Source organism: Brassica napus, chromosome A4 (genome assembly GCF_020379485.1).
Source record: "Brassica napus cultivar Da-Ae chromosome A4, Da-Ae, whole genome shotgun sequence".
In the NCBI taxonomy this organism is placed as follows: Eukaryota; Viridiplantae; Streptophyta; class Magnoliopsida; order Brassicales; family Brassicaceae; genus Brassica; species Brassica napus.
Window position 1 is genome coordinate 1,227,604 of NC_063437.1, and position 27,366 is coordinate 1,254,969.

The window sequence follows — 27,366 nt, forward strand, 5'->3', positions numbered from 1 at the left end:
AGGAAGAAGTTACTCTTGGTGGTGGTGATTCTGAACTACAATTCGCAGAGGGAGCTTTCAGTTTGAAGCTGGCTTGCATTGAGAGGATTGAAGGACTTAGGAAGATTTTTTCATTCTCGCAGGAGGGGACATCGTCATTCATCTGACTGATTGTTAAATTCAAAAGAAAGATCTGTCTGAATGTCACCACCAAGTTAGCTATATAACCTATGTTCGTTCTTTGTTTTGATCTTTTTGCTTTTACTACTTATTGTTATGGAACACAGAGAATATATTTTCTTGGTGGTGTTCTGTAGAATGTTTCTGCATTTCCAGGATTAAACATTTTCTTATTTCACAAAAAGAGAAGAAGATCTGCGTGTAAGAAGATTGAATACGAGAACATATATATAGTAACATCAAATTTTGACGACAAGAAAAGCAACCAAAAAGATAAGGTGGGGTCGGATGAATAAGAACACATTCCCCCACGTTCACTTATGGTCACTTGGTTGGTGAGATCAAAAATATTTTCATTTATATGTATAAAATCAAATATGCAGTTTGATAATTGCAAAATAACTAAATCTAATTAAAGTGACAAAGAAAAGTAATTATATATGTATGTTTAACCAACAAAAATAGGATAAAACAATAAAACAGATAATAATAGTAATAAATATAATATAATATAATATTTCCTTACTATCGTGATCAAATGAAACATATATAAAAGTAGTACAAGAAGCTTGGTCTGAAAATGGACCGTATCTGAAAAAAGAACTAATCGACGTGGGACATCACCTCATTTGTCCATCCTCCTCATCACTCAATCTCCTATACCTACTAAAATCATCTATACCCATAACTCTTTAATGAATTGTGGAAAGACTAAACTGACCTTGATTTGGGGGGATGGGTTGAATGAAAATCGAAAATTGTAATGTGATTGGGTTGGGTTTGTGATTGAAATCGTTGGTTTGGGAAGTTTGGTTAATGGTTTTATTAAAAAAAAATTAATTGAGAAAAGCTTAATCTTCTTCCTCCCCCCCCGCAGCCCCCCCCGCTCCCCTCCCCGAGCAGCTCCCTCCCCCATCCCCGCTCCCCCATCCGGCTCTGTCGCCGCAGCTTCTCTCCTCCTCCTCCATTTTCAAAGTGTTTCCGGAGGTCTAGAGTTGGGTATTGCAGGTAAACTCAGGTCCCCCAACTTCTCTTGAGAAATGCATGTATTTGGAATCGAGCTAGGAGCAATGCACAACGGCATTGTTTAGTTGATGGGTCAATTAGTATAGCGATTTGGTATAAAATGCATTAATGTGGTTGAATTAAACGTTGATAGATGCGATTCGAAACCTAGTGTTTTGGATTATTGTTGGAAAACTGAGAAAAGTGGAATAACTAGGAAAACTCGAACAACTGGTATAACTTTGTTTTTGTTGATCTTGTGCGATATTTTTGGCAGGATAGAATGACCAATAACGTATTCGTACATTTTACATATGAAGACTGCATGTATGGTATATCTGTGAAGGCATCAGTGGAGGATGTGACGTTGTCAATGTTACATGAAAAGATATATAAGAAGCTTGGGTTGGATGAACGTAAGGAAAAACTGAAATTGAGCTACATTCCGATGGTGATACGTTGCAAGAAAGCTGTAACTATTGCTGATGATGACGATCTTTATGTTTACCTCGGATGTGTCGATAAAGAGAACCAAAGATGTCTTTTGGTTGTGGAGAGTAGTGAAAGGTCGGGAGCGAGACCACAAGATAAACTTTCGATAGCGGGTAAAAGTTCTGTTGGTATGAACTACAACGATTTGCAGCTATTGGAACATGAAGTTGGACCTAATGCCATTACATTGTACGTTGGTGAGAACCAGGGGAATAACGAGGTGAGTGCTAAAGAGACTGGTACTGGTATGGAGACTGATACTGGTATGGAGACTGATACGGCTGCGGAGACTGATACGGCTGCGGAGACTGATACAGGTATGGAGAATGATACGGCTGCGGAGACTGATAAAGGTATGGAGAATGATACGGCTGCGGAAACTGATACTGGTATGGAGAATGATACTGCTACGGAGAATGAAACGGCTGCGGAGAATGAAACGGCTGCGGAGACTGATACCGTACATCCAACCGCCGATAAGTATGTTGAAGAGCCACCTGCAATAGTACGGAGTAGTTGTATAGAGGAATGGGGCGATGGTTTGAGTCTTAATAAACATGACGAATTTCCAAGTAAGAAGGCAATTCAGGAGATGGTGGATAGAGCTGCATATTGTGAATGTTATCGTTATGTCACTAAAAAGTCAGATCGAAATCGATTGGTGATAACATGTTCGCAAGCTGACTGCAAATGGGTAATACGAGCTTCAAGGATTGCTGGGACAGAAATTTTCTCAATAAAAAGCTACACGAAGATGCATACATGCTCGCGGACACAACAAAGTGACAGCAACGACAAGAGAAGAGCGTCAGCAGAAGTAGTGGCAAGTTTTTTGAATGAGGAATTCCCAGGAGATGTGCAAACTCCAACTCCAAAAGATATTAAGGCTCTGGTTAAGTCCAAACTTGGTGTCATGATATCCTACTCCACAGCATTGCGTGGAAAGAATTTGGCTTCTTGTGATACACGTGGTAGTCCGGAAGATAGCTACAGGATGATGTATAGCTATTTGTTCATGTTAGAGAAAATGAACACGGGAACAAAAACTAGTGTGAAATTGGATGACTCAGGTAAATTCAAGTACCTCTTCATAGCGTTGGGAGCTTGCATTGAAGGGTTTGCAGTTATGAGAAAAGTGATTGTTGTCGATGCAACATGGCTGAAGAACGGATATGGGGGTGTTCTAATTTTTGCCAAAGCTCAAGATCCTAACCGTCATTGCTATCCACTTGCGTTTGCTGTACTTGATGGAGAGAATCATGCTAGTTGGACCTGGTTTTTTGAGATGCTTAGAAGCGTTATACCAGACTCTTCTGAACTGGTTTTCATGAGTGATAGAAATCCAAGTCTGATATTTGCAATAGCAAACGTGTACCCTCAGGCTCACCATGGTCATTGTTTATGGCATTTGAAGGAAAATGTTAAAGGGCATGCTTCTAACGTCACCAAAGATGTAGTCGGGCATAGATTCATGGAGTTGGGAAAGATGTACACAATGGCTGATTTCAATGCTGCTTACGAAAGATTTAAGCTAAGGTTCCCTTCAGCTTACACGTATGTGGAGGAGAAAACTGAAAAAGACAAATGGGCAAGGGTTTTTTTCCCACGTGACAGGTACAACTTGGACACAAGCAACAGCGTGGAATCAATGAACAAAGTGTTTAGAGAGGCAAGGAGGTGGGCCTTGATACCAATGCTGGATTGTATCATTAGGACATTCTCTGATTGGTTTAATCAACGTCGGAAGGATGCTGTTTCACAATCATTGGGTACCATGCTAGTGCCTCTGGTTGAGAACTACTTGCACGATCTATGGGTTCTTGCGCGAACGCTACCTGTGCGGGAGCTTAATAGTTATGAGCTAGAGTACGAGGTCAAGGATAGTCATGGGAAGATGTTTTTGACGAACTTGATTGCCAAAACTTGTACTTGCAAGGTGTGGGATTATGAAAAGATTCCTTGTCTGCACGGACTGGCTGCTTATATCTATTACACTAATGAGGTGGATAATGGGGGTGGTAGGAGCCGTGATATCAACATAGTATATCATGAGTTGTGCTCAAAATACTATTGGACGGAACTGTGGGCATTGGCGTATTGCAGGACAATTTATGCTGTGCCAGACATGTCTGTATGGGAAGTCCCGGATCACATCAGGGAGCTGAAGATCATACCTCCGGATCCTATCAAGCGGAAGGGAAGGAAAAGAGTTAATAGACTTCCATCTGGTGGAGAACGCCGTAGGAGGACACAGAACAAAAAGCGGCCTAGGCAAAATTTTGGTTTCAATTGGCTGTTATTTGGAAATGGTTCAAGCCCTTCAGAGCAGAACACGGCCTAACCACAACTTGTTACTCTGTAATTTGTATTTTTTTTGGAAAACTCTGGAAAACTATTTTATCATCTTTGTAAAACTGCATTGTGTTTCGAGTGTGACATTATTATTATGTAGATGGAAACTTGATTCGTTATGACATTTACTATTATGATTACTCTAGTCTGACTAATAATTCAATTAAACATGTTTTTTTCAAAACTTTCTCAAAAATTATGAAAACTCTTACTATCTCCATAATAAACCTTATAGTTTCACTCACACTTTGTGAATGAAGAACATGTCACAAAAGAGATTATCAGGTAATGTTTGTTTCCCAAATATTTGTGCAGTGAACAAGATAAATATCATGTTCAAGTACTAAAATCGAAAGTAAAACAAGAAAACCAAACTGAAAGCACTGGTAACACTGAATAAATTATAAACCACAGAAAGTACAACTATGAGCAAATCTCGTAAAACTAGTATCTTATGTAAAACTAAGAACAAATTTCGGGGAGGGAAATGAAATTACATTGGCGCCAAAACATATGAGGGAAAATAATTATTTTAATTATTTTAACTATTTTCATTTTCTTTCTCTATTTTCTTCCATTTCCCCTCTATGTCACGTCCCATCTCTCTCTCTCTCCACTCCATCCCTCTACTTCTCTCCCTCCTCCCCCTTCTTTACCGAGCCATCTCTCTCTCTCTCTCTCTCTCCACTCCACTCCATCCCTCATTCCTCTCTCTCGATCTCTTTCGGTTTCTCCCATTTCTCTCTGACAGTAATAACTGAAGCATGACTCATCCCGACGAGGAGTACAGTCACATGAAGGCCTTGAAGAGACACAACGACATGCTTGGTTTCGTGGCTGATGCGCAGTACGGCGTCCCGACCAAGTGCCCGTGTGGTGGAGGTATCATTCCCGAGGTATCTCCGTGTAACAAGTTTCCCAATGATTTTGATACGCAACCTGGAAGGAGGTACTTCACCTGCAAAAACTTTGAGGTAATTTTCATGTTGTGCAAAACTGGTAAAACTTGTATAACTAGAACCTGCTAAGCAGGTAAAACTTGCATAACTTGCTAGGAAAACTAGGAAAACTAGGAAAACTAGGAAAACTAGAAAAACTAGAAAAAACTAGGAAAACTAGAAAAACTAGAAAAAACTAGAAAAACTAGAAAAAACTAGAAAACTAGGAAAACTAGGAAACTGGTAAAACTGGAAAACTTGAAAAACTTGTATAACTTGTGATAAAACTTGTGCAGAATAATGGTCTCCACTTTCGTACGCCGTGGGTGATCGCGATTCAGGACGAGGTTACTAAGTTAGTAGACCGTGTCAAAGAGATGGCTGAGGAGATTGATCGCCTCAAGGCTCAGCTTTACCAACTCCACCGTCCATGATCCCATCTTGTTGCTCTAAGTTGTTGTTGTTCTAAGTTGTTGTTGTTCTATGTCTTATGATGGTACTTTGATCCATGTTGCTACTTTCCTTCTCTATGTGTGTGTCTTATGACTCTATGTGTGTGTCTTATGACTTAAACTATCTATCTAATGTTTATGTGTTTTGTGGTTTACTTCTCTATGCGTGTGTCTTGTGACATTATACTAAAATAACAAGTTTGCAACATCAAACCAAAATCAAGAAAATGATTAACTAAAAGTCGAAAAATGATTAACTAAAGTCACAGACCAAATCTATATTATCATTCAGGACGTGAAAATGATTAACCAAAAGTCGAAACTCTATATAACTAATTGACATGAAAATGATTAACTAAAAGTTTGCAACATCAAACCGAAATAACAAGTTCAAAGTACCATCAAATCAAAATAACAAGTTGAAAGTACCAAAAAGCAAACATATAAAAGACACACAAAATAAGTTCAAAGCACAAGACATTGTGCTCTTAAGATCAAGTCACAACCAACATAGACGCGTCCCCAACTAGAACACATGATCTTCCTAGTTCACCCGGGAGGAAGAAGCAATGTCACCTGCAGATTTAAGACACTCCTTACTTGGAGAACAGACACACATCAATGGCAAAGTGTTCCCATCTCCAACCACATTGAAGACAAAGCTGTCTCCAATGTGGCATTTGTTTTCAGCACAGAACTTTCTCCACCCTTTGATGTAGTAGAAGCCGCCTGATTCGTTAAATCGCATTGACACATTCCACGCCTTTCCCTCTATGTTCACTAGTTTCGCCTTCTTGCATTCTTTGTTCAGAGCATTACAACCAGTAGCCCCCACAGGGAGATTCTGCAACAAAAGAACATAAACATATGTGTCAGAACAACATAAAGATGTGTAAGTACACAAAAGAACACTCGTTTCACTCACAAGTTTGTCTTCACGGACATTAGAATCCGTGACCTCAGCCTTAAAACAGTAGTCCCACGAGTAAGAAAACCTAGCCCCTGTTCCTGCTGAAACACAAGAAACAAACAACAACTTCAAAAAACCTCATAAGTAACCTATGCTAGTGCGGTGACTTTGAATCACACTTACTATTGTTCTGGTGGTCATGGGCTTCTTCCATTGAGTTGGGATATGTGTACTGGATGTCACAGCAGCTCGGACCAAAGGGAGTGACGTGAAAGACCATGGAACCTTTGAGTTTGAAGATGACAATGTCTCCTATTCGAAGGTCATGTGCCTCAGCGAACTCCTTCCAACCTCGGGTGAGTCGCCTCTCTTCTTGTATCACTTGCCATGTTTGATCCATAGCGTCGGATGTTAGTGTCCATGTGTTCCCATTCGTCTTCCCTTGGATGTGCTTGGAGAAAAATACAATGGGTATTGTCTGCAATCAAGATTTGAGGTAAGTTACACAAACAAGGAAGAAATCAGGTTCTTGCAATCAAGAAAAGGCAATACAGAGAGTGTGTTTACCAAGTGAGTCTGGAATCCAGGAAGCAAAGGTTGGAAGAAATGAGGTTCTTGCGGTTGCACCATCTGCAAACAAGAAACAAAAGCTAGACAAAGTTAGACGCATGTCAAGGAACTTGCTAAAGTCACAGACCAAATCTATATCATTCTATATCATTTTCAGTTTTATTTAACCATTTGCTAAAACCGAAAACTAGCAAATGAACTCAATCAAGCATCATGAGGGATCCCGCATCATGAACTCCATCGACTGAGCTAGCATAAAATTCTCAATCAAGCATCATGCACTCGATATAACCAAAACTAGCATCATGAACTCGATCAACAGATCTAATTCATGAACTCAATCAATCAAATACGCTAAGCAAAGCCGTCACTCGATCGATGGACCGAATCTAAAAAACCCTAAGCAACTTAATTAACCATTTGGTGGTGTCGCCATCTAAAAAACCCTAAGCAACACTAAACAAAGCCGACGTTTTCTCCAACCCTAAAGAAATGAACCGACGTTTTGTAGTTTCTTCATAAAAATGGTAAACTCGATCGATGGAGAAACAGAACCGACGAGGAAGACATACCTTCGGTTGTGTCGCTATCGGTGGGATTGGCCGTTGCTGGTCAGGAGTCTCCTCTTCGGTGGAATTGGCCGTCGCTGGTGGGGGTAGCGGGGATCTCCCTCGGTTGTGTCGCCGAAGTGTCGAGAGAGGGAAGGGCTTCCCGAAAATGAGAGGGAATCGGGTCTGGTTTGGGGATTTAAGATAGGGAATTGGTACCATTCGGTTTTTGGACGGTTATGTTTTAATTTCGGGTCGAAATTAGGGATTGGTTCGTGGTTCAACTCAATTCGGTTATTCCTTTGGTTAAGGTAGGTACAACCGGTAAATACTTCAAATGTTCTAGGGTTAAATGTAATTTCCGGCTTTTTATTTAACTTACCATTTTTGTTTTGTTTTCATGTCTTACAGAGATTAGAGATATAGCTGGGTGGGTATAGGAGATGATGTCCCAATCGACGTCGTATTCTGAAAAGCACGATCATGGCGATGCTCATGGCTTCAAGGTTTAACAGTGAAGCTAAGATCGCGTCTCGATTCCTGTCAACACTCTTCAGAAACCAAAGAGTGACGGCCTCATCATCATCATCATCCTCTTCTCTCCTCCTTAACCCGTTGACTTCTTCCACTCTCCGTCACTTCAGATCCTCTCCGGAGATCTCTTCTCTCTCCTTCTCTGCTTCCGGCTTCCCTCTAGCGATGAAGAGCCAGCAGCAGAGTCGGAGCTATGGAGATGTCTCGAAACGAGATCCGTGCGAGGCCGTTAAGCGTGAGAATGGAGCTGATGGGCTCAACATCGCTGAGAATGTGTCTCAGGTTAAATGGGCTTCTCTTTTTAGATCTCAAGTTGATAATTTGATGATCAAGTTAGCTTCTTGAATTGACTTTTGTTAGATTTTTCTATTGAAGCTCAAAAGGTTCAGACTTTACTTACATTGTCCCAAATGTTTTGGAGAAATGGTTAGGGGCCTTGTAGAAAATTATTGTTTAGGTGTAGAAAACTTGTTTCATTTAGACCAATTTGTGGACCTTGGTACCGTCTAAACCGACAACCCGGAACTCATTCTCCGACAAGTTTCTCTATATTGTCCCAATGTTCAAGAAATAGCTAGGCTGTTGTTAGGAAGAAATAGCATTCTTCTATTTTTTTACTTTACATTTAAAGATTGCTTTAGAGTAATACATTTGAGTATATTTCACCTTTATTATAGAGTTCCTCTATCAATTTTTTGAAATGTCAAAACCGATTTTTTTTAATAAATCAGTCTAGAAAATCATTTCGTTTAGACTCAATTTGCCGACTAGACTAGGTCGGGCGTCTAGGCACCGTCTAAACCAATTTTTACATCGGCATCCTTATTTGCTTCTATTTCCCTTGAGTTTACTCCATTGCTGGTGTGAGATTTTTTCTCTTGGAAACTCAAAAGGTTCAGACTTTACTTACATTTATGTCCTCTGTTTGTTGACGTGATGCAGCTCATTGGGAAAACTCCTATGGTGTACTTGAACAGTATGGCAAAGGGTTGTGTAGCGAACATTGCTGCTAAGCTCGAGATCATGGAGCCTTGTTGCAGTGTCAAGGATAGGTGAGTCTTTCACACCTTGTTCATATGTTTTTCAGTTAAGTCTTTAAACTTTTTTTGTGTTTCAGGATTGGGTACAGTATGGTTACTGATGCTGAGCAAAAAGGATTCATATCACCTGGAAAGGTATCATCGATTATTTTTAAGGCATAAACAGTTCTCTAGACTTATCATATTTTTTATTTCACTTTTTATCTACAGAGTGTTCTTGTGGAACCTACAAGTGGAAACACGGGTATTGGACTTGCGTTTATCGCTGCTTCAAGAGGCTACCGACTCATCTTGACAATGCCATCATCCATGAGTATGGAGAGAAGAGTTCTTCTAAAGGCGTTTGGAGCTGAGCTTGTGCTGACTGATCCTGCTAAAGGCATGACCGGTGCAGTTCAGAAGGCTGAGGAAATCTTGAAATCAACTCCTGATGCTTACATGCTCCAACAGTTTGACAACCCTGCCAATCCAAAGGTTTTGTGTTGCCTTCTGTCACTTTTGTAAAAGTGCAACTATATGTTCTAATTGCAAAATGCGCTGTTGTGTTGCAGATCCATTATGAGACTACTGGTCCTGAGATATGGGAAGATACAAAGGGAAAGGTGGATATATTTGTTGCTGGGATTGGAACTGGTGGGACTATCACTGGTGTTGGTCGGTTCATTAAAGAGAAAAACCCCAAAGTGCAGGTAAAAAGAAAATGGTTCAATATTAATCTGAATATATTATATATGCAGATGCTAATTTAGACAGAGTGTGTTCTTGTTTTGCTTATTTGATGGTTTAAATGTAACAGGTTATTGGTGTTGAACCAACTGAAAGCGACATACTTTCTGGTGGCAAACCGGGTAAGACTCATAGACTATACAGTCAGTAATGTGGTTCTCTTGGTTATGAACTATGGTTTAGTTACTTATGTATTATATTTACTTGTATTTGAGTATAGGACCTCACAAGATTCAAGGGATTGGAGCTGGATTTATACCTAAGAATTTGGATCGGGCAATTATGGATGAAGTCATAGCGGTATGATATGTTTTCTTGGATTCTGCATAGTTCCCACAAGACATAGTTACTCTCAACGGCATTTTAATGGCTATCTTCTTGTTGCTCCTTTACCAGATTTCAAGTGAGGAAGCTATAGAAACTGCAAAGCAACTAGCTCTCAAAGAAGGCTTGATGGTTAGTTAGTCCTTTATATTCTTTCTGATTTCTAGATGGGAATGTTTTGGTGCAAGATTTTAACATGTTAAGGTAATGATTTTGTAAGGTTGGAATATCATCTGGAGCTGCTGCTGCTGCTGCAATCATGGTAGCAAAGAGACCTGAGAATGCAGGGAAACTCATTGCTGTAAGTAGAGTCCTTGTTTCTTATTTTTGTTATGGGGAACAAAGAATGGTGACACATGAGTCTTTGTGCATCTAAACCTCTAGACTACTTTAGAAAAACATCACAACATGTGTTAAAACATCACTAAAGCTAGCTAGCTTCATCCTCTGTGGTAAAAAGTTTCTAGACTTGTTATCCAGTACTAAACACAAAGAACCAAACACAAAAGCCACTTAGCTAGCTAGATTTATACATATCTGTGTTAGAATATCATCTATGAGTCTATGACTGTTCAAAGATCATATATGAAGCCAGTTATGAGATTGACCTGAGAATTGAATCTTATATGTATCTGGTTTTCAGGTTGTTTTCCCGAGCTTTGGAGAGCGATATTTATCAACCCCTCTGTTCCAGTCTATCCGGGAAGAGGTTGAGAAAATGCAGCCTGAGATATGAACAAAAGCAAATATCTTTCTTCTACTGTTAGGTTTGCCTCTTGAGAGTGCTAAGCCATTCTTGCTTATCAATAAGCCAAATAGTGCAACTTGTATTGTTCAACATTTCTATCAAAAATCCCCAATGGATAATTAATTAGATACAATTAAACAAGATGAATTATCCATCTATATTTTTTTGTTAACCAATAAATTGTAGCCGTTGGTGTGTAATATGTACGATTATTTAAATTTATAATGATCAAATTAATGACTTTGGGTTTAGTAGTATCTTGATGCCCAAAACGGAATCTGAGAAAGGTCATGTCAACCATGTTAAGCTTCAATGGCTGAAATCATGACAACAGAGTTTTGGCATTAGAGATTTATGCTATTTTGAAAACAAAATGCTTAGCAGATAGACCAGGTTACAACAATATGACTAGATATAATCTTTAGATTCAGCATGATCAAACCTAGTTTCAAAGGGGGGAACAAATAAAAATAAAGTTATACATGTGGCTAGTTATCAAAACCAGATACAATTTTTTAACTAGAAATGTTGATTTACTTTATTCAACAGTAAAAAAAAAAACAATGCAAGTCTATATTAAAAATCAGGGAAGAGCATGATCTTTCAAAGATTTTACTTCATTCTAAGTTTGAAGCAAGAGACAGACAAGACAAGTTCCTGAGGTTGGAGATCGACCAGCATTGACAAGGACGGAGCGAGCAACAAAAAAAAAAATAGAGACCTGAATGGGCGGAGTTTGAATAAGTTTAGCAGCACTAAGAAGAAGCAGAAAAGAGTCTGAGCAAATGAAGAAGAAATAATGGTTTGCTTATATAGCTTTCTAGAAAAAGAAAAAGGTTGTGGCTCAGAGAAAACTTGAGAGGTAGTTTGGCATTGATTTAATCTGGTGGACTTAAAAATAAAGACAAGAATAGCATAAAACCAAAATCGAGTATTACATCCACTGTAATAGACTAATTTCCACTAAACATAGAATAAAACAAAGAAAGGTACAAAAACACATGATGAAAAGGAAACATGATAAAAAGAGACTCATTCGGTTATTTTCAACTTAATCATCTTCCTCTTCTTAGTCTTCCTCTTTCTTCATCTGGTAACGAAAGTACCGAACGCACCCGAGATTGGATATGAACACTATTGAAGCAATGACTGGATTAAAGAATATCCAGTGTCGCACTTCCTTTATAATGCTCGAGAAAGATGTACATTCTCGACTTTCAGTACAAGAAGATTCAACGAATGATCGTGTTTCATAACAATGCTTTAATGTGACTTTGATTTAAGTTATAAACTGTAAACGTTGAACTAAAATTATGAATAAATTAATCTAAACATTATCTAAATAATGAAACATTTTTTATTTTATGCATTTTTAAGATAATGTTTGGTTTAGCAATTTTTGAATATCATTTAAGTTGAAAACATCAATTTTTAAAAAATAGTATTCAACTTATGATATTTCAAGCAATATTTATTATAAATATCATGATTGATGAACATCAATGTCGACTTTGAATGGACTTATTGTGAAACTTTAATGTGACTTTGAATTAGGTTATAGACTTATAGTCATTAAACTAAAATTATGAATAAGTTAATCTAAACATTGTCTAAGTTATTATGACTTTCGGTATTTTTTTGCTATTCTAAGATAAAGTTTGTGAATTATCAACTTTCAAATATTGTTTAAGCTGAATTCATTAATTTTTGAAAAGTTTTATTCAACGTATGATATATTTCAAGTAAATTCTCTTATAAAAATCATGAATATCTGAACGTTATTTAAAATTTTGAATGGACTTATTGTGAAACTTTAATGTGACTTTGAATGAAGTTATAGACTTATAGTCATTGAGATAGAATTATGAATAAGTTAATCTGAACATTGTCTAAGTTATGAATATTTTTTCTATTTTTTGCTATTTTAAGACAAGGTTTGTGCATTATCAATTTTAACATTGTTTAAATTGAATTCATCAAGTTTTGAAAAGTAGTTTCAACTTATGATATTTCAAGCAATTTCTCTAATAAATATCATGAATTGTTGAATATTAATGTCGATTTTGAATGGACTTATTGTGAAACTTAATTTTTATTTAAAAGTAATATTTAACTTATCGTATTTCAAGAAATTTCTCTTATAAATATTATGAAATGTTGAACATTATTGTTGATTTTGAAATTTTAATGTGACTTTGATTTAAGTTATGAAAATATAGTCATTGAAATAGAGTTATGAATAATTTAATCTGAACATTGATTATGTTATGAATACTTTTTATATTTTTTGATATTCTAAGATATGTTTTGTGGATAATCAAAACATTCTTTAAGTTGAATTCCTCTATTTTTAAAAAGTATTATTCAATTTATGATATTTCAAGTAATTTCTCTTATAAATATCATGAAATGTTGAACATTAATGTCTATTTTGAAACTTTAATGTGACTTTGATTGAAGTTATAAAATTATAGTCATTGGACTACAATTATGAAAAATTTAATCTAAGATAAGGTTTTCATTAAACTTTATTTTTCATGAGAATTGTTAACTTCAATGTAAATTAATTAAGATATTTTTAAGAGTTTTCAAATGATGCTAGAACTGGGAATTCTATAAATTTTGGAGAGAGTGAAAAATACTTATACATTATTCAAAGTTTTTGTATTGTGTTCATATCCAATTTTATTTGGCCGCACAATTTGCATCAAACTCTCATTTTATGTATTTTATTAGTAAAAAATCAATCTTATTTAATAATATAACCTCAGTTGTTAAAACAATTGCACATGCATGAGATATTAGCATCACATAAGTTTAATGTGTGTTTTTATATCCATACAACAAGACAAGAATATCAACTAAAGTATTTTTATCTGATGAAATAAGTGTGGATGAAAATATAACGATTCATACTATTTCATTTTTTCTAGTTGTCATATTTTTCAAATTTTATTTTAAAAATTTCAACTATTATCAATAGCAAAACAATAGTGAAAATTTATTAAAAACAGTGGTGGTAGTCATTAGTTTTTTTGGCAATTAGAGGTTCACATCATTTAGTTTAATTTGGTTCTTATATTCTAATTTGTATTATGTATCATTTTTATTTTGATTTTAATATTAAAGCGAATTAAATTGGAAATAATTTGTTAGGATCGGCATAATAAAAATATATATATTTTATGCAGTAAAAAGTTATAAGAACCCATGGAAATCATAAAAATATATTTGCATGAGTTAATTAATTTTCTAGTTTTACTACAATATATAGAAATCCAATATGATTAAAATAGAAATAATTATTTCATTATACATATTTTATCATCACATTTGTATTTTACTGTTTTAAAACCATTTTATATACAATATCTAAATATGAAAGGAATTGATGTCATTATGCTACAATACACATTTATCAAATTTGAAGTGATTTTTATTTTAATTTTTCTGTGGTCAATACTTTGTATTACTTTTAAACATTTTTCGAGTGTTATGACTTCGTGCTTTCTATATTACAATTTAAAACACTACATTTACAATTAGATATCACAAATCTACAGAAACCTCCAAAACCAACATCATCTTATCCTTTACCAACACCTCCTCATTTCGTGTCAAGCTCCTAGAGATGGATCCTGAAAAATATTCAGATCTCACTTCAGGCAAAATGAACATAGCAAAACCATTTTTGAATCACTGGTGTTGGTCGGTTCATTAAAGAGAAAGACTCCAAAATGTTGGTAAAAATAAAATGGTTCAATATTAGTCTGATTATATATGCATATGCTAATTTAGACAGAGTGTGTTCTTGTTTTACTTATTTGATGGTTGGATGCAAAAGGTTATTAGTGTTGAACCTACCGAAAGCGACATACTTTCTGGTGGCAAACCGGGTAAGAACTCACATACCATACAATCAGTAATGTGGTTTTCTTGGTTTACTATTTTTAGGTATTTATCTTTACTTGAAATTTGAGTATACGACCTCACAAGATTCAAGGGATTGGAGCATGATTTATACATGGCCGGCTCAACATTTATTTGGACCCCTAGACTAATTATGGATGAAGTCATAGCGGTATGATCTGTTTTATTGGATGCTGCATAGTTACTATTACTCTCATTAGCATTTTAATTGCTATCTTCTTGTTTTACTTAAGAGATTTCAAGTGAGGAAGCTATAAAAACAGCAAAGCAACTAGCTCTAAGGGAAGGCTTGATGGTTAGTTAGTCCTTTATATTCTTTCTGATTTCTAGATGGGAATGTTTTGGTGCAAGATTTTAATATGTGAAGGTAATGATTTTGTAAGGTTGGAATATCATCTGGAGCTTCTGTTGTTGAACTATGTTGAATCCATGTCGATGTCGTAATTGATTAACTTTGTATTCAGCGGCATTACATTTATCGCGTAATATATTAGTCAGTCAAAAACAACTCGGGTCGGATTGATCGGTTTTTTTTACATCCAATTAATAATGAGTAAGCAAGCTAATTTCACAGCAATCATCTCAAGGGCCAGGCCCAGTTTGAATCAATATTAGGTCCTTTGGCCCATTAGGGTTTTGCAGTCTCTTCAGCCGCTCCTATATAGAGCAGTAACAACGTGAATTTCAGATTTATCTACTTCAAGTCGCAGCTTCTTTCTTCACCATCGTCTAGCTTTGATAGGCTTTCTATTTGGTTTCAAAGGATTTTTTTGTAGAAAATGTTTTGTTTTTTGAAAGAAAGCCAATTTGCAGAGCAATAACGTCAAATATAAAATGGCGTGAGTTGCCTTGAAGGTTGGCAACAACAATAAGCGATTCTCCGTGCCTATCAAGTTTTCTTTATACTGATCGTGGCCTCGAACAAGTCGCTACATTTTTTTCATAATATGTTTTAAAGATCTGAGTCTTTTTCGATTTTTTAGATATATTTTTTTTTGGATTCAACTCAATTTTTCTCAAAGAAGATAAGAAACGTGGAACTGTAGCTGCTGTTTACAGCCAATACGTTTGAATCTTTTTAATGATAAAGCCAGATCATATTGGATTAACAAATCCCCAAAGCTGCTAAGTTCTCGTTCATCAATATCCTGATTCTTGACAGACCATTTACTCACTATCCCTGATTCAGTCAAGTAACTAATAAAATCCCTTGTTTCCCTGCAGCCCAACCTCCGCAGCCATGGCTGGAAAACCCTTCCGGCCACCACCCCGCCCTCCCATTCCACCTGATTTCGGGTTCCCCATCTCCGACCTTCCCTTAAACTCTCAAAAGTTTCCCCCCCTGCTCCCCCACTCCCCTCGTTCTTCTCTAGCTCCCAACAAATTCTCTACTATGAGTTCCCCTTGGACTCTTCCTTCGTTACCTTCTAGCTCCTTTGCCCCCTCAGCATTGGTAGATCTATCTTCTCCAACTACTGCTCTGTCAATTTCAACTCCCTCCGTTACCCTTGCTGTCGAGCAAACACCAATTACTATTCTAGGTGAATCTGAGACTCATGGAGTCTCTCCACTAGGAATTGTGCAACCAGTCACTAACCCTGAAGATAAAGATACCACTATGGGAGAAGCCCCAGCTTTCAACCCCTTAGACCCCTCAGACCTGTCCTCCTTTCCTCCCCTAAGCCAGCCACCGCCTAGCCCTCTACCAAATACCTCTAACCAGCAACCCAACACTTCTCCCCCTCCTCTTCCTGAAAATTGGGCCAAAAATCTCCAAAAGTCTACAGATAAAACCCTTAAAAAAGTCTCGAACCCCACTTTCACTCCAGAAGGTATACCTAGGATAAAAATTCCTGATTCAGTCTTTAAAAAAGGAGCAGATCTTCATCAGGACTTCATCTTAGGTGTCTTCCTAGGAAAGACTCCATCTTTCAGTCATATTCAGAGTGTGTTGACACATATCTGGGGTAGAGGAATGAAGCTTGAAATCCATCTCCGACCGGAATCTAGATCCATGTTGGTAAGAATCCCCAACTCAACAATTAGGAAAAAGATTGTTGAGCAAGAGTTCTGGCATATAGGCAATGTCCTCTTCTATGTTGCGCAATGGTCAGATTCAGTCGCAATGCAGCCTCCTGTGTTCACATCCATGCCACTCTGGGCGCATTTCAAAGGCATCCCCTTCGATCTCTATACTCAAGAAGGACTAGGGAGAGTTGGAGATCTGTTAGGCCACCCTATGGAAGTAGATGAGTTTACCAGGAGAATGACAAACATCAACGTGGCTCATATTAATTGCAGAGTTGACTGCTCGAAACCCTTACCGACTTGCGGGGAGATTGAAAGAGACAATGGAGAAGTGGTTACTGTCACCATCGAGTACCCTTGGGTCCCACCCCTCTGCTCATGTTGTGAACAACTGGGCCATCTAATATCCCACTGTCCCTCTGCAGACTGGAAATCAAAAAATAATTTCAATGCTTCTGCAAAACCAGCTCCCCCACAAGCACCTTCAGACCATACCAGCACTGCTTCTCCTATGGTTGAACTTGTGGAAAAGGCACCAGAAAAAATACCTCGGGCTTCTCCTTCAGAGGTTCCTCCTGGCCCCCGTCTGGAACAAGTACTTCCTGCTGGTGACTCTGCTTGCGAAGCTCCTGTAGATTTGGGCCCTTCTCCTCCCTCAAACCATGCTGTTGAGCCCTCTCCCAACTCCGATCAATTCTCTGATCCAATCTCCTTGGACCCTGATGGATCCATAATCTCCCCTCCCTCTTCACCTAGATCTCCCTCATCTCCCCGTGCTCCTTCCCCTTTTGACCCAAATGGCCTCCACCCCTTTTCTCCGCCATCCTCTGATTCTACTTCCGTACCTTTCAACAATGATAACCCCATTCCTCACCCTGCAAAAATCACCCATCTCCTAGCCCTTCCTGCCGTTCATCACCCTAGGCCTGTTAAAACCAGGTCCCCCAAAAATCTTCTCCCCCACTTTACCACTGAATCCAAATTCCCTCTGTCCGTCAACCCCTTTGCTTGTCTTGACCCTGAATTGCTGCCACCTCCCACTCTCCCTGTAGAGGGATCTCTCCTTCTTGTAGGAGTGAACCCAACCCAATAAAAATTTTAAATGTCAGAAAACCTATTTTTGTGGAATGTTAGAGGTATAAATACATCGGATAAACATAATAATTTTAGGAGGTGGCTTTCTACTCACCATATTAGTATCGGAGCTGTCTTAGAAACCCATATTAAAGAACCTTCTCTGTCCTCCATTATGAACTCCCTGTGTCCTAACTGGTCCTATGCTTCAAATCACCTGTCTGACCCGGACGGGCGTATCATCCTCATCTGGAAACCCCACCTCAATGTAACCATCCTCCACCAGTCTAGGCAAACTATGACCTTCCAAGTCGATAACCTTGCTACGAAAACTCTTTATGTAACGGCTGTCTATGCCGCTAACACAGCTGAAGAGAGAAACGACTTGTGGATTGATCTACTGAATATCCAATCCTCCCTTTGCCTTACTGATCATCCATGGCTAGTAGGAGGAGATTTTAATGAAATAACTCATCCCGCAGAGCACTCAGACCCCTCAGTATCAACTATCACCCCACCCATGTCTGTCTTCAACTCCTGTCTAAGCCAACTAGAAATCAGAGACCTCCGATATCATGGCGCCAGATTCTCGTGGTCCAATAAATGCCCTGAAGACCCTATTGCCAAGAAACTTGATAGAGCGCTCATAAATGAAGCCTGGCTTGATTCCTTCCCCCGTAGCCTAGCCCGCTTCCTCCCACCTGATATCTCAGACCACACTCCCTGCTGTATCACCCTCGACTTCCCCCTTCCCCTTGCTGGTACCAAACCATTCAAATTCTTCAACTACCTAACATCCCACCCTGATTTCCTCGCCCTGGTTGCAGAAGCTTGGATCTGCACAGAAAATGAGATCCACTCTCTTCATCTTTTGAGTGTTAAGCAAAAAGAGCTAAAGAGAGAAATCAAGCGCTTGAACAAAGATAATTTTTCACAAATACAAAAGAGAGTGAGTGAGACTAACGTTTTGTTTAATGATGCGCAGGTACTCGCCTTGCAGCAACCGACCTCAACAAATTTCGCAGCAGAGAGAGAGCTGTTAGCCAAACTGAACCTGTTAAAGAGAGTAGAGGAGGAGTATTTTAAGCAGCTTTCCCGCATAAACTGGTTAAAATCAGGAGATCTAAATACCAGTTACTTTCACAAAGTAGCAAAAGCCCGCAAAGCTTTCAATTCAATTACTATATTGATCGGCCTAAATGGTTTTGAAGCCTCATCTCCTCAAGACATCGGAAACCTAGCAGTTGCTCACTTCCACAGCATCCTTGGGCCTCAAACCCCAAAACCACTCTCTCCATGATCGCTCAGGTTGCTAATATGATCCGGTCTGACAGATTCTCCTGCTCCCCTGCCCAAGCGACCCTCCTCTCGAAGATCCCTACGCCAGATGATATCACAAAGGTTATGTTCAGGCTGAATCAAAACAAAAGCCCAGGACCAGACGGTTTTACATCGGGGTTCTATAAAGCAACCTGGAACATACTCGGATCTGAGGTAATAAACGCCATCACCCTTTTCTTCCAAACCTCAACCCTACCAAAAGCAACAAACTCGACTATCCTCACCCTTATCCCCAAATTCCCTGGAGCTACTATCATAAAAGACTACAGGCCCATCTCTTGTTGTAATACCCTCTACAAGGTGATTTCCAAACTCTTAGTAGCCCGCCTAAAACCCCTTCTGCCTGCCATCATTCTACCTAATCAAACCGCCTTCATTAAAGGTAGATTACTAGCAGAAAATTGCCTCCTGGCAGCAGAAATCGTCTCTGGCTATCACAACCACAGGGGTCAAAAGAAGCTTACCCTCAAGATAGATATTGCCAAGGCGTTTGATTCTGTGAGATGGGACTATCTCCTAGCCTGCCTCAAAGCTCTCAATCTGCCTAGTGATTACATCCAATGGCTCTCAACCTGCTACTCCTCGCCAACCTTCTCTGTGGGTATTAATGGAAGACTCCATGGCTTCTTCAATGGCACAAGGGGTCTTCGTCAGGGAGATCCACTCTCCCCATACCTGTTTGGCATTGTCATAAACACACTATCTCAAAAACTGAATGAAGCTGCCCAATCGGGTCTTATAGGATATCATCCCAACTGTAAAGATTCGAATCTCACTCATTTGTGTTTTGCAGATGACTTATTAATCTTCACTGATGGCTCTATAACCTCAGTCCAAGGTGTGCTCCAAGTGCTCAGCGATTTCGAAGCTCTCTCCGGTCTCTCCATTAGCATCGCAAAATCCTCCATTTTCACCAGCGGGTTGACTGAAGCGGAAACAGAGTCCATCATTGCAGTGTCGGGGATCTCAGAGGGCTCGTTGCCCGTCCGATACCTAGGCCTACCTCTAAACTCAAGGAAGCTCTCTATGACCCAATGTGAACCTATGATGCAACAAATCAGATCAAAAATCAGTGCATGGACATCAAAATACCTATCTTTTGCGGGACGACAAGTACTGATATCAACGGTCATAGCAGGAATTACAAACTTCTGGTGCGGGGCGTTTGTCTTACCTAAAGAATGCATTCATGCGATTGATAAGATGTGCAATGCCTTTTTATGGAAAGGAACGTTGGAGGGAAGATACGTGGCGAGAGTCGCATGGGATACGGTCACTCTACCGAAGAAGCAAGGAGGTCTTGGCCTTCGCAACCTGGAGCAGTGGAACAGAACTTGCACAATAAAGCTCCTCTGGCTCCTGTTATTCAGAACCGAATCAATATGGGCAGCTTGGATTCACGATAATGTCATAAAGGATGAAAGCTTCTGGCATATGAAGCCAAGACAGAATCATACCTGGTTGTTCAAACAGATACTGCAGGAGAGGCAAACTGCTTTGCAATGGTTTCAGTTCGAACCTGGCGATGGAACTGACATCAAATTTTGGAAGGATCCCTGGACCAAGTTTGGTAAGCTCATCAACTTTATAGGAACTACAGGACCTCGCCTCACTGGTATTCATCTTGACGCCTCTGTTGCTGACGTCTGGAGAGACGGATGCTGGCAAATCCAATCGGCAAGAACAAATGAAATGGAAGAACTCCTAATACACCTCACCACAATCACCCTCACTGACAGGCCAAGTTCTCCAATTTGGATTACGGATGGAAGAATCCAAAGACGCTTCTCAAGTTCCTATGTGTATCACTCCCTGCTGCCGCAAACTCCAGACGTGCCTTGGTTCCCACTCATCTGGAACAAGAGAGGTATCCCAAAACATCAAACTCTTGCTTGGTTGATGTTACTGAACCGGAGCCCAACTAGAGACCGCCTACTATCGTGGGGATTGCAAACTGACCCGCACTGCTTGCTCTGCGATCAAGGGAATGAATCACGTGACCACCTTTTTTTTGATTGCTCCTTTTCGGCTACGATCTGGAACCACTTCTCATTAACATTAGGGCTCAGCCCCTCCCTAACTGCTTGGAATGATGTCGCTCGCTCTCTCCTGTCTCAATCGGGGAACCGCAATCTCTCTTACCTCTCCATCACCGCTTAGCAAGCGACGATATACAGTCTCTGGTGGGAGCGCAATGATCGTCTTCACCGTGGAATCCGTAGATCTCCTGGCCTGCTGATCAAGAAAATCTCCTCCACAATCAAGAATAGAATCTCAGCGATGAGGCCTCAACAAAATGAGCTCGCCAGTGACCTCCTCCAGCTTTGGTTCTCTCTTTCCCCCGTGTGATCATCTCCGTCGTCTGATTCTAACTAGGGCTCCTCAATCGTTATTCCCTTTCCTTCTAGTTACTATTGTTTAGTTGAGGTTACTGGGTCTGGGCTTTCTTTATAGAAGGGTATTAGGTTCTAATGGGTTTCTAAGGTATTAGTAGATTTGTATTAAAGTGGGCCTATAGCCACTTTTGCTACTCTCTCAGTTTATTTTTAATGCAAGAAAATGTTCAAAAAAAAAAAAAAAAAACTAATAAAATTTTAATAGTATATAAATGAGCTTAGCGAACACAAAAGGATTGGCTAGTCAAATTGTATTGTCTCATTATGATCAGATTCAATATCTTTTGAGAATCACGTTAACGATTTAGTCAAATCCATTGTAACCAAGTTAGCAAATCCTTTAACATTCGATACAATCACTATTATAACACGTTGAGTTGACCTCAATGTAAGTTATAATAATCATAACCTCAAATATTATTGGCTGTGTTGCGTTTGTTTGCTAAATACACATCAATTTTAATTTAATTATACATGTTGGCTTAAACATATAAATACTCATAAACACACGAGAAACACATGAATAAAAAACACACACACACGAAAACAAATAGCTGTATACACATTGAAGGTTTGAATGATTCAGTTAGTGGCCAGCATTTAGTATTATTCATCATTATTATCATCCGTTTAACCTAATAAAAAGTCAAAGAATTTTCAGTATAAATAGAACCTAGTATTCTTATCTAAAGACTAAGAAGAAAATAAGTAAACTGAAAGTAGCAGAGAAAAAGAAAAGAGAAAGTAACATAATGGCAAAGAGCATGTGTATCGTTACTCTTCTGATGATTTTTCTATTGATATCCACAGGTAATATCATTTAATAAAAAAAAAAACTTTGTAAAAATATGTTGTTATCAAATTCTTTTATCAATACATGATGTAATATATAATGTGCATTTTTAATCAGGGATACCGAATGGAAAAGCTCAATGTGAGGGAGTACCAAGCAACTCAACATCGCCTGACATCTGCCGTTCTTCGGATGTAGATTTTGTTTGCACCACTGTTTGCGCCAGCAAGGGATATCTCAGCGGCGAATGTGACACCAATTTTGTTTGTAACTGTTACAATTGCCTAGCTTAAACCTACTACTTGTGCTGCTTGGTAAAAAAACATCCGTTCGATCAGTTGAACTTACATGGATCTGTGTTTGAATTTCTCTGTGTGTGTGTCTTTATAAATGGTTTGTTGTGTGGTTTGGAATAATCTACTAAATAGCCGTTGATTTGGCTTATTCGTTGACAAGAAGTGTGGACTATAAGTTGGTTCGAAATGTATAATCATATTTGTTTTACGTAGTTTTTTTAGTCTTTTACATTTGTAAAAAAGTAAAGCATACCAAACCATAATGTATATAGAATCACAAAAATCATGTTTAGAAATTATGCAACAAAAAACAAAGAAATTTCTATTATTATTAAATAAAAGAAATTTAAAATTTGTTTAGAGAAATAGATGAATACACAAAAACTTGTTCGTCTATAAAAAATATGGACTATAAATATCATATAATCCCAAACTTCTTTGTTTGTTCCATTGTTCTGATCTTGGATCATTGATTGACTACGTTCATTAAATATCATAATTATTGGTGAAATGCAACAATATTAAAAAGTATATAGATGAGTTTTTTTTTTTTTTTTGTCACAATATATAGATGAGCTTAGAGAATACAAACTGATGACGAAAGTTTGGAAGAAGAAAAAAAAGTCTTGTGTGGTCTTTTGTGTATATCCAGGAAAAAAATAGAATGAGCTTTGTGTTGCAGCTATTACAATCTACAAAGCAAGTATCAAATATGAAGCTGCATGTCTCATTCTTGTTGGTAACGAAAGAATCAACTTCCATTTAGCAAATTTCAATATTCAACGTCCATGTGAGACTAAAGAATGTGTATACGTTGAAGTACCCAAAGAATTCACATCAAAAAGCAGTTCCATTGGCTTCTCAGGCCATCCTCTCAAGTTCTCATCCCTCACCACATCAAGAAGATTATCCGGAAGCTCCGAAACCCCATTCAAGATCCTCATAACCGCACCCATAGCTGGTCTAATCGATGCAGCTTGATGCGAACATAACACACCAAGCTTCAAAACAAGCTCAAGCTGTCCTCTGTTTTGTTCTTGACGTATGTTCTCTTCAACCGCAACAAGAATGTCATCTCCTTTCTCCCAAAGCTCAAGAATCCAATCCACAAGAACTTCTTGTTCTTCCCCTGCACGTCGCTCTATCAACCTTCTACCACATACTACTTCAAGCATAACCAACCCAAATGCATAAACATCGGTGGTCGTAGTTGCTCTACCAGTTCTTAGAAACTCCGGTGCGATATAACCTAACGTTCCAGCTACTTTAGATGTCTCTGGATCAAAACCCTGATCATACAGCTTCGCTAATCCGAAATCCCCTAGCCTTGCATTCATTTCATGGTCAATTAAAACATTAGCCGGTTTGATATCTCTATGAATGATGACTTGCACCCATTCTTGATGCAGATATAGTAAAGCAGCCGCAACGTTTTTAATAATCTTGAAACGCTGCTCCCAAGTAAGCCGTTCTTGATTCTCATTGTTACGGTAATATAGATACTTGTCAAGGCTACCATTAGGCATGAAGTCATAAACCAAGTAGAGATCTTCTTTATGTCTACAATACCCCAAAAGCCTGACTAGATTCGGATGTCTAAGCCGACCAATAGTCGATATCTCGGCTAGAAACTCGCTCATCCCTTGTCTTGAATCATGAGAAGTCCGTTTCACAGCGATCTCTGCATCGGAACCCGGAAGAGTGCCTTTATAAACTTGACCAAAACCTCCTCTTCCGAGAAGTTGTTTCTCCTTGAAACCCTTTGTGGCGTCGAAAAGCTCCTTATAAGCAAACCTATGAGGTCCATACTGAATCTCCCACTCCTCAAGAACCTCTTTGACTTTCTTGTGCCTCAAGTAAAAGACGAAACCGATCCATGAGGCGACAAACGCAGCGATTATGGATACAGTTAAGCAGACCGCTAAAATGGTCTTTGTTCTTTGAGATGATTTCTTCGGATACGGAGGAAGGATTGGTAGCATACCAAACTCCAGCCTCGGAAACTCGATTTCTCCAGTGATAAACCAACCCGTCATGTAATGAATTGCACCAACTGATCCAGTGGACGCAGTGAATCCAAGATACATTTCCTCTTCTAGCAGATAAGGAGAGAGGTCTTTGCTCAACGACAAAAGCGGTTTTCTTGGTGGAACAGAGATGTTAGCTGGGAAGAGAGTAACGTTAAGCTGCTTATCAGGCTGACTATAAACTATAGAAAGCCTCATTACATTTCTACTAATCAAAGAAAGATTCCTAAACTTTCCATCTTTATCATCATAGTAACCAGCAGAAGCAGAGACAACAGATCTCATACCATTAATATTAACCCCAACATGATTGTCATCGATATCACCAAACTCCTCATCTTTATGTATATCTAACTCGATAGCTATCACGTTGTTAGAAGCTTTTCCGTTGGTTGTCTCGTTGAATATCCCTAGGTACTGATCGGAGGAAGCTCCGGGTAGGCCTCTTGTGGGAGAGATGACGAAAGCCATACCGTGTGAGCCTTGCTGGTCATGCTCAGGGACGATCGCGAAGAAGAAGTTGATTGAGAAAGATGTTGTGATGTTTGTGGATGAGTTTGTGAATGTAACTGGGTTGCTGTCGAAAGCTTGACCGTGTGTGTGTTTTGTTGTGTTGGTTAAAGTGAAGTAGCCGTTGTAGCCGATTCCTACAGATCCTGTTGGGATGAAGTAGCCATGGGAGTTGTGGAAGAACAGAACAAGAACTGCTTCAAAGAGAAGAAACATTTCTTGATTGTTTATTTTGTTTTTGGTTTGTGTGGAAGAGTTTCTTCTTCTGTGATGTTATTAGATTGAGAAGAAACGTGGAAACGTGAAAACGTGAAAGGATTGAACTCTTGAGGCATTATTTCAGTTCCTGGTCAATATTTGCAACTAGAAGTGATGATGATATTTAATTCTTTAGGTAAATATTAATGTGAACGAATCCAAGCGAATATTAAATGAACTATGAATTTCAACTAACGAAAGTTTTGACTAGAACATTTACGTAATAGTAGTGTGAAAGGTATATACAATTAGGTATCAACAGTATACACTTTTCTACGACTCCGTTTCAAAATAGCTGATTTTTAAGGAGTTTTTTTATGTTTTAAAATAGATGATATTTTTATATTTTAATGTATATTTTAACTTTATCAAAAATTATATAACCAATCATATTTTGTAGTATGTTTTGTGATTAGTTGAATAATTTTTAATTTATATTTTAATGATATTTTTTAAATAAAAAATAAGTTTCAAATTTCTTAATATTTATGTCACAACCTAAAACTTCATGTATAACAAGACATGAAGTAACTAACATCGAGTTAAAGCTATAACAAGGGGTTAACAAATCTTGGTTGATATTAAGGAATATGTATCCCACATTGGAAAATCAATGGGATATTAAGTAATATATAAAGGGTTAGGGCCAATCCACTAATTGCCAATTGGTTTTGAGTTGGAAGCCCATAATAAACCTGACTCTAACATGGTATCAGAGCCAGGTTCCTAATAAGTTAAACCCCTAATTAATATTAACTCTACCCGACTGGATATATAGGTCGTAATTGACTCGCTCGACCGAATATAACTGTCTTAAAAAGTTTCCGAGATTTCTGGCCGATAAGAGCCATCATTTCTGGCCGATAAGAGCCATCATCTCGAGGAGGGGTATTAAAGGATATGTATCCCACATTGAAAAATTAATGGGACATTAAATAATATATAAAGGGTTAGGGTCAATCCACTAATTGCCAATTGGTTTTATCCAATAATATATAAACCCGAATCTAACTGTTGACTTTAAAAAAAAGTATGAACCTTTATCGAACTTTTTGCCATCAGGGTCTAGCTTAAGGACCACGAAGATGTCCTCGAACAATATTATATTGCTCGCCATCTGCAAACAACGGAGAATCAAACCCTAAACACTCTCAGTTACTTGTTACAAACCCCAATTAGACTAAAACAAAAGAAGAAGTGTATGATAGTCTGAAGATCGAGTAGTCTAAATTCCATTTCAAGAAACGATTTTTCTGCACCTGCTCCGAAGGCGTTAAAGGCTTGAGAGGAGTGGCAGCAGCGAGAAGAGTGCTAGTGCTATGGAGGAGTAAAGAGGAAGCGAAACCAGAGACAAGAGTTTTGTAACTTTTGTTTCGCTGCACTTTAGTTTAATTTACATTTTTGTGTCTTCTTGTTTTATTTATTACATATAAGTCCCCGTTGATTTGTTTTTTTTCTTCCCATTCCCTATATTTTCTGTTTATTACACATGTTTCGTGTAGTTTTGTTTATAAAACCTTTTTCACCTTTTAGTTTTACATTATAAAATCGACTTTTTTGTTAACTAGAAATAGTTCGACCTTTGGACCTTAAATCTCTCGTCTCTATCATACACTATAGACTAGAGACATGAAATAAACGAGAATTTTCCAGCAGATTTAAGAATATGAGTTCAAAATAATCAACTAACTTACCTTGTCGGGTGGCCAATGGCCAATGCTCTAAGACAATCTAACTATTTCATGAAACACCAAGAGGATAACACATTAACAAATGAAAAAACTTGTATAACATATGAAATTCCAAATCCCATATTTTAATATAAAGAGATGCAAAATTGTTGCATGTTTTATGAGTTTTGAGAGCTTAAAGTTTTGAGAGATTTTTCTTAAGATATTATTAATAGAGTAATTCT

The 27,366-nt window shown here is 38.2% G+C and overlaps 5 protein-coding genes and 1 non-coding gene across 8 annotated transcripts; 4 read left to right on the top strand and 2 right to left on the bottom strand.

Annotated features, from left to right (window-relative positions):
* The first annotated feature begins 595 nt into the window (after window positions 1–595).
* On the top strand, window positions 596–11,038 carry LOC106445127 (cysteine synthase, mitochondrial). Of its 2 annotated transcripts, XM_048778320.1 has the most exons (11): window positions 596–764; window positions 7,880–8,242; window positions 8,903–9,012; window positions 9,078–9,135; window positions 9,211–9,474; window positions 9,552–9,689; window positions 9,797–9,848; window positions 9,947–10,026; window positions 10,123–10,182; window positions 10,271–10,351; window positions 10,694–11,038. In XM_048778320.1, the coding sequence occupies exons 2-11, from the start codon at window positions 7,910–7,912 to the stop codon at window positions 10,784–10,786; spliced, it is 1,269 nt and encodes a 422-aa protein (XP_048634277.1). In that variant the 5' UTR covers window positions 596–764; window positions 7,880–7,909; the 3' UTR covers window positions 10,787–11,038. The 2 variants fall into 2 exon arrangements, with proteins under 2 accessions (XP_048634277.1, XP_022573591.1); XM_022717870.2 differs by lacking the exon at window positions 596–764 and having other exon boundaries at window positions 7,834–8,242.
* LOC106445126 lies at window positions 1,046–5,553 on the top strand. The gene is made up of 3 exons (XM_013886637.3): window positions 1,046–1,167; window positions 1,447–4,982; window positions 5,243–5,553. Exon 2 carries the CDS (start codon window positions 1,448–1,450, stop codon window positions 3,995–3,997), a length of 2,550 nt encoding a protein of 849 aa, XP_013742091.2. The 5' UTR covers window positions 1,046–1,167; window position 1,447; the 3' UTR covers window positions 3,998–4,982; window positions 5,243–5,553.
* Window positions 5,711–7,723, bottom strand: LOC106445128 (B3 domain-containing protein REM7-like). 2 transcript variants are annotated; one of them, XM_013886640.3, is made up of 5 exons: window positions 7,451–7,723; window positions 6,876–6,938; window positions 6,492–6,786; window positions 6,324–6,409; window positions 5,711–6,242 (listed from the first exon to the last, which is right to left on the bottom strand). In XM_013886640.3, the coding sequence occupies exons 1-5, from the start codon at window positions 7,646–7,648 to the stop codon at window positions 5,943–5,945; spliced, it is 942 nt and encodes a 313-aa protein (XP_013742094.2). In that variant the 5' UTR covers window positions 7,649–7,723; the 3' UTR covers window positions 5,711–5,942. The 2 variants fall into 2 exon arrangements, with proteins under 2 accessions (XP_013742094.2, XP_048634278.1); XM_048778321.1 differs by having other exon boundaries at window positions 5,711–6,409.
* A 4,502-nt stretch (window positions 11,039–15,540) lies between the features above and the next one.
* On the top strand, window positions 15,541–15,664 carry LOC125608431. The gene has a single exon (XR_007339327.1). It is a non-coding gene; the product is annotated as a small nucleolar RNA snoR86 (small nucleolar RNA).
* A 2,464-nt stretch (window positions 15,665–18,128) lies between these two features.
* Window positions 18,129–21,096, top strand: LOC125608411. Its single transcript, XM_048778884.1, has 4 exons — window positions 18,129–18,707; window positions 18,816–18,937; window positions 19,042–20,848; window positions 20,911–21,096. Exons 1-4 carry the CDS (start codon window positions 18,129–18,131, stop codon window positions 21,094–21,096), a joined length of 2,694 nt encoding a protein of 897 aa, XP_048634841.1.
* A 2,155-nt stretch (window positions 21,097–23,251) lies between these two features.
* Window positions 23,252–26,164, bottom strand: LOC106445129 (L-type lectin-domain containing receptor kinase V.5-like). Its single transcript, XM_013886641.3, has one exon. It carries the CDS (start codon window positions 25,407–25,409, stop codon window positions 23,436–23,438), a length of 1,974 nt encoding a protein of 657 aa, XP_013742095.1. The 5' UTR covers window positions 25,410–26,164; the 3' UTR covers window positions 23,252–23,435.
* Between the last annotated feature and the right edge of the window lie 1,202 nt (window positions 26,165–27,366).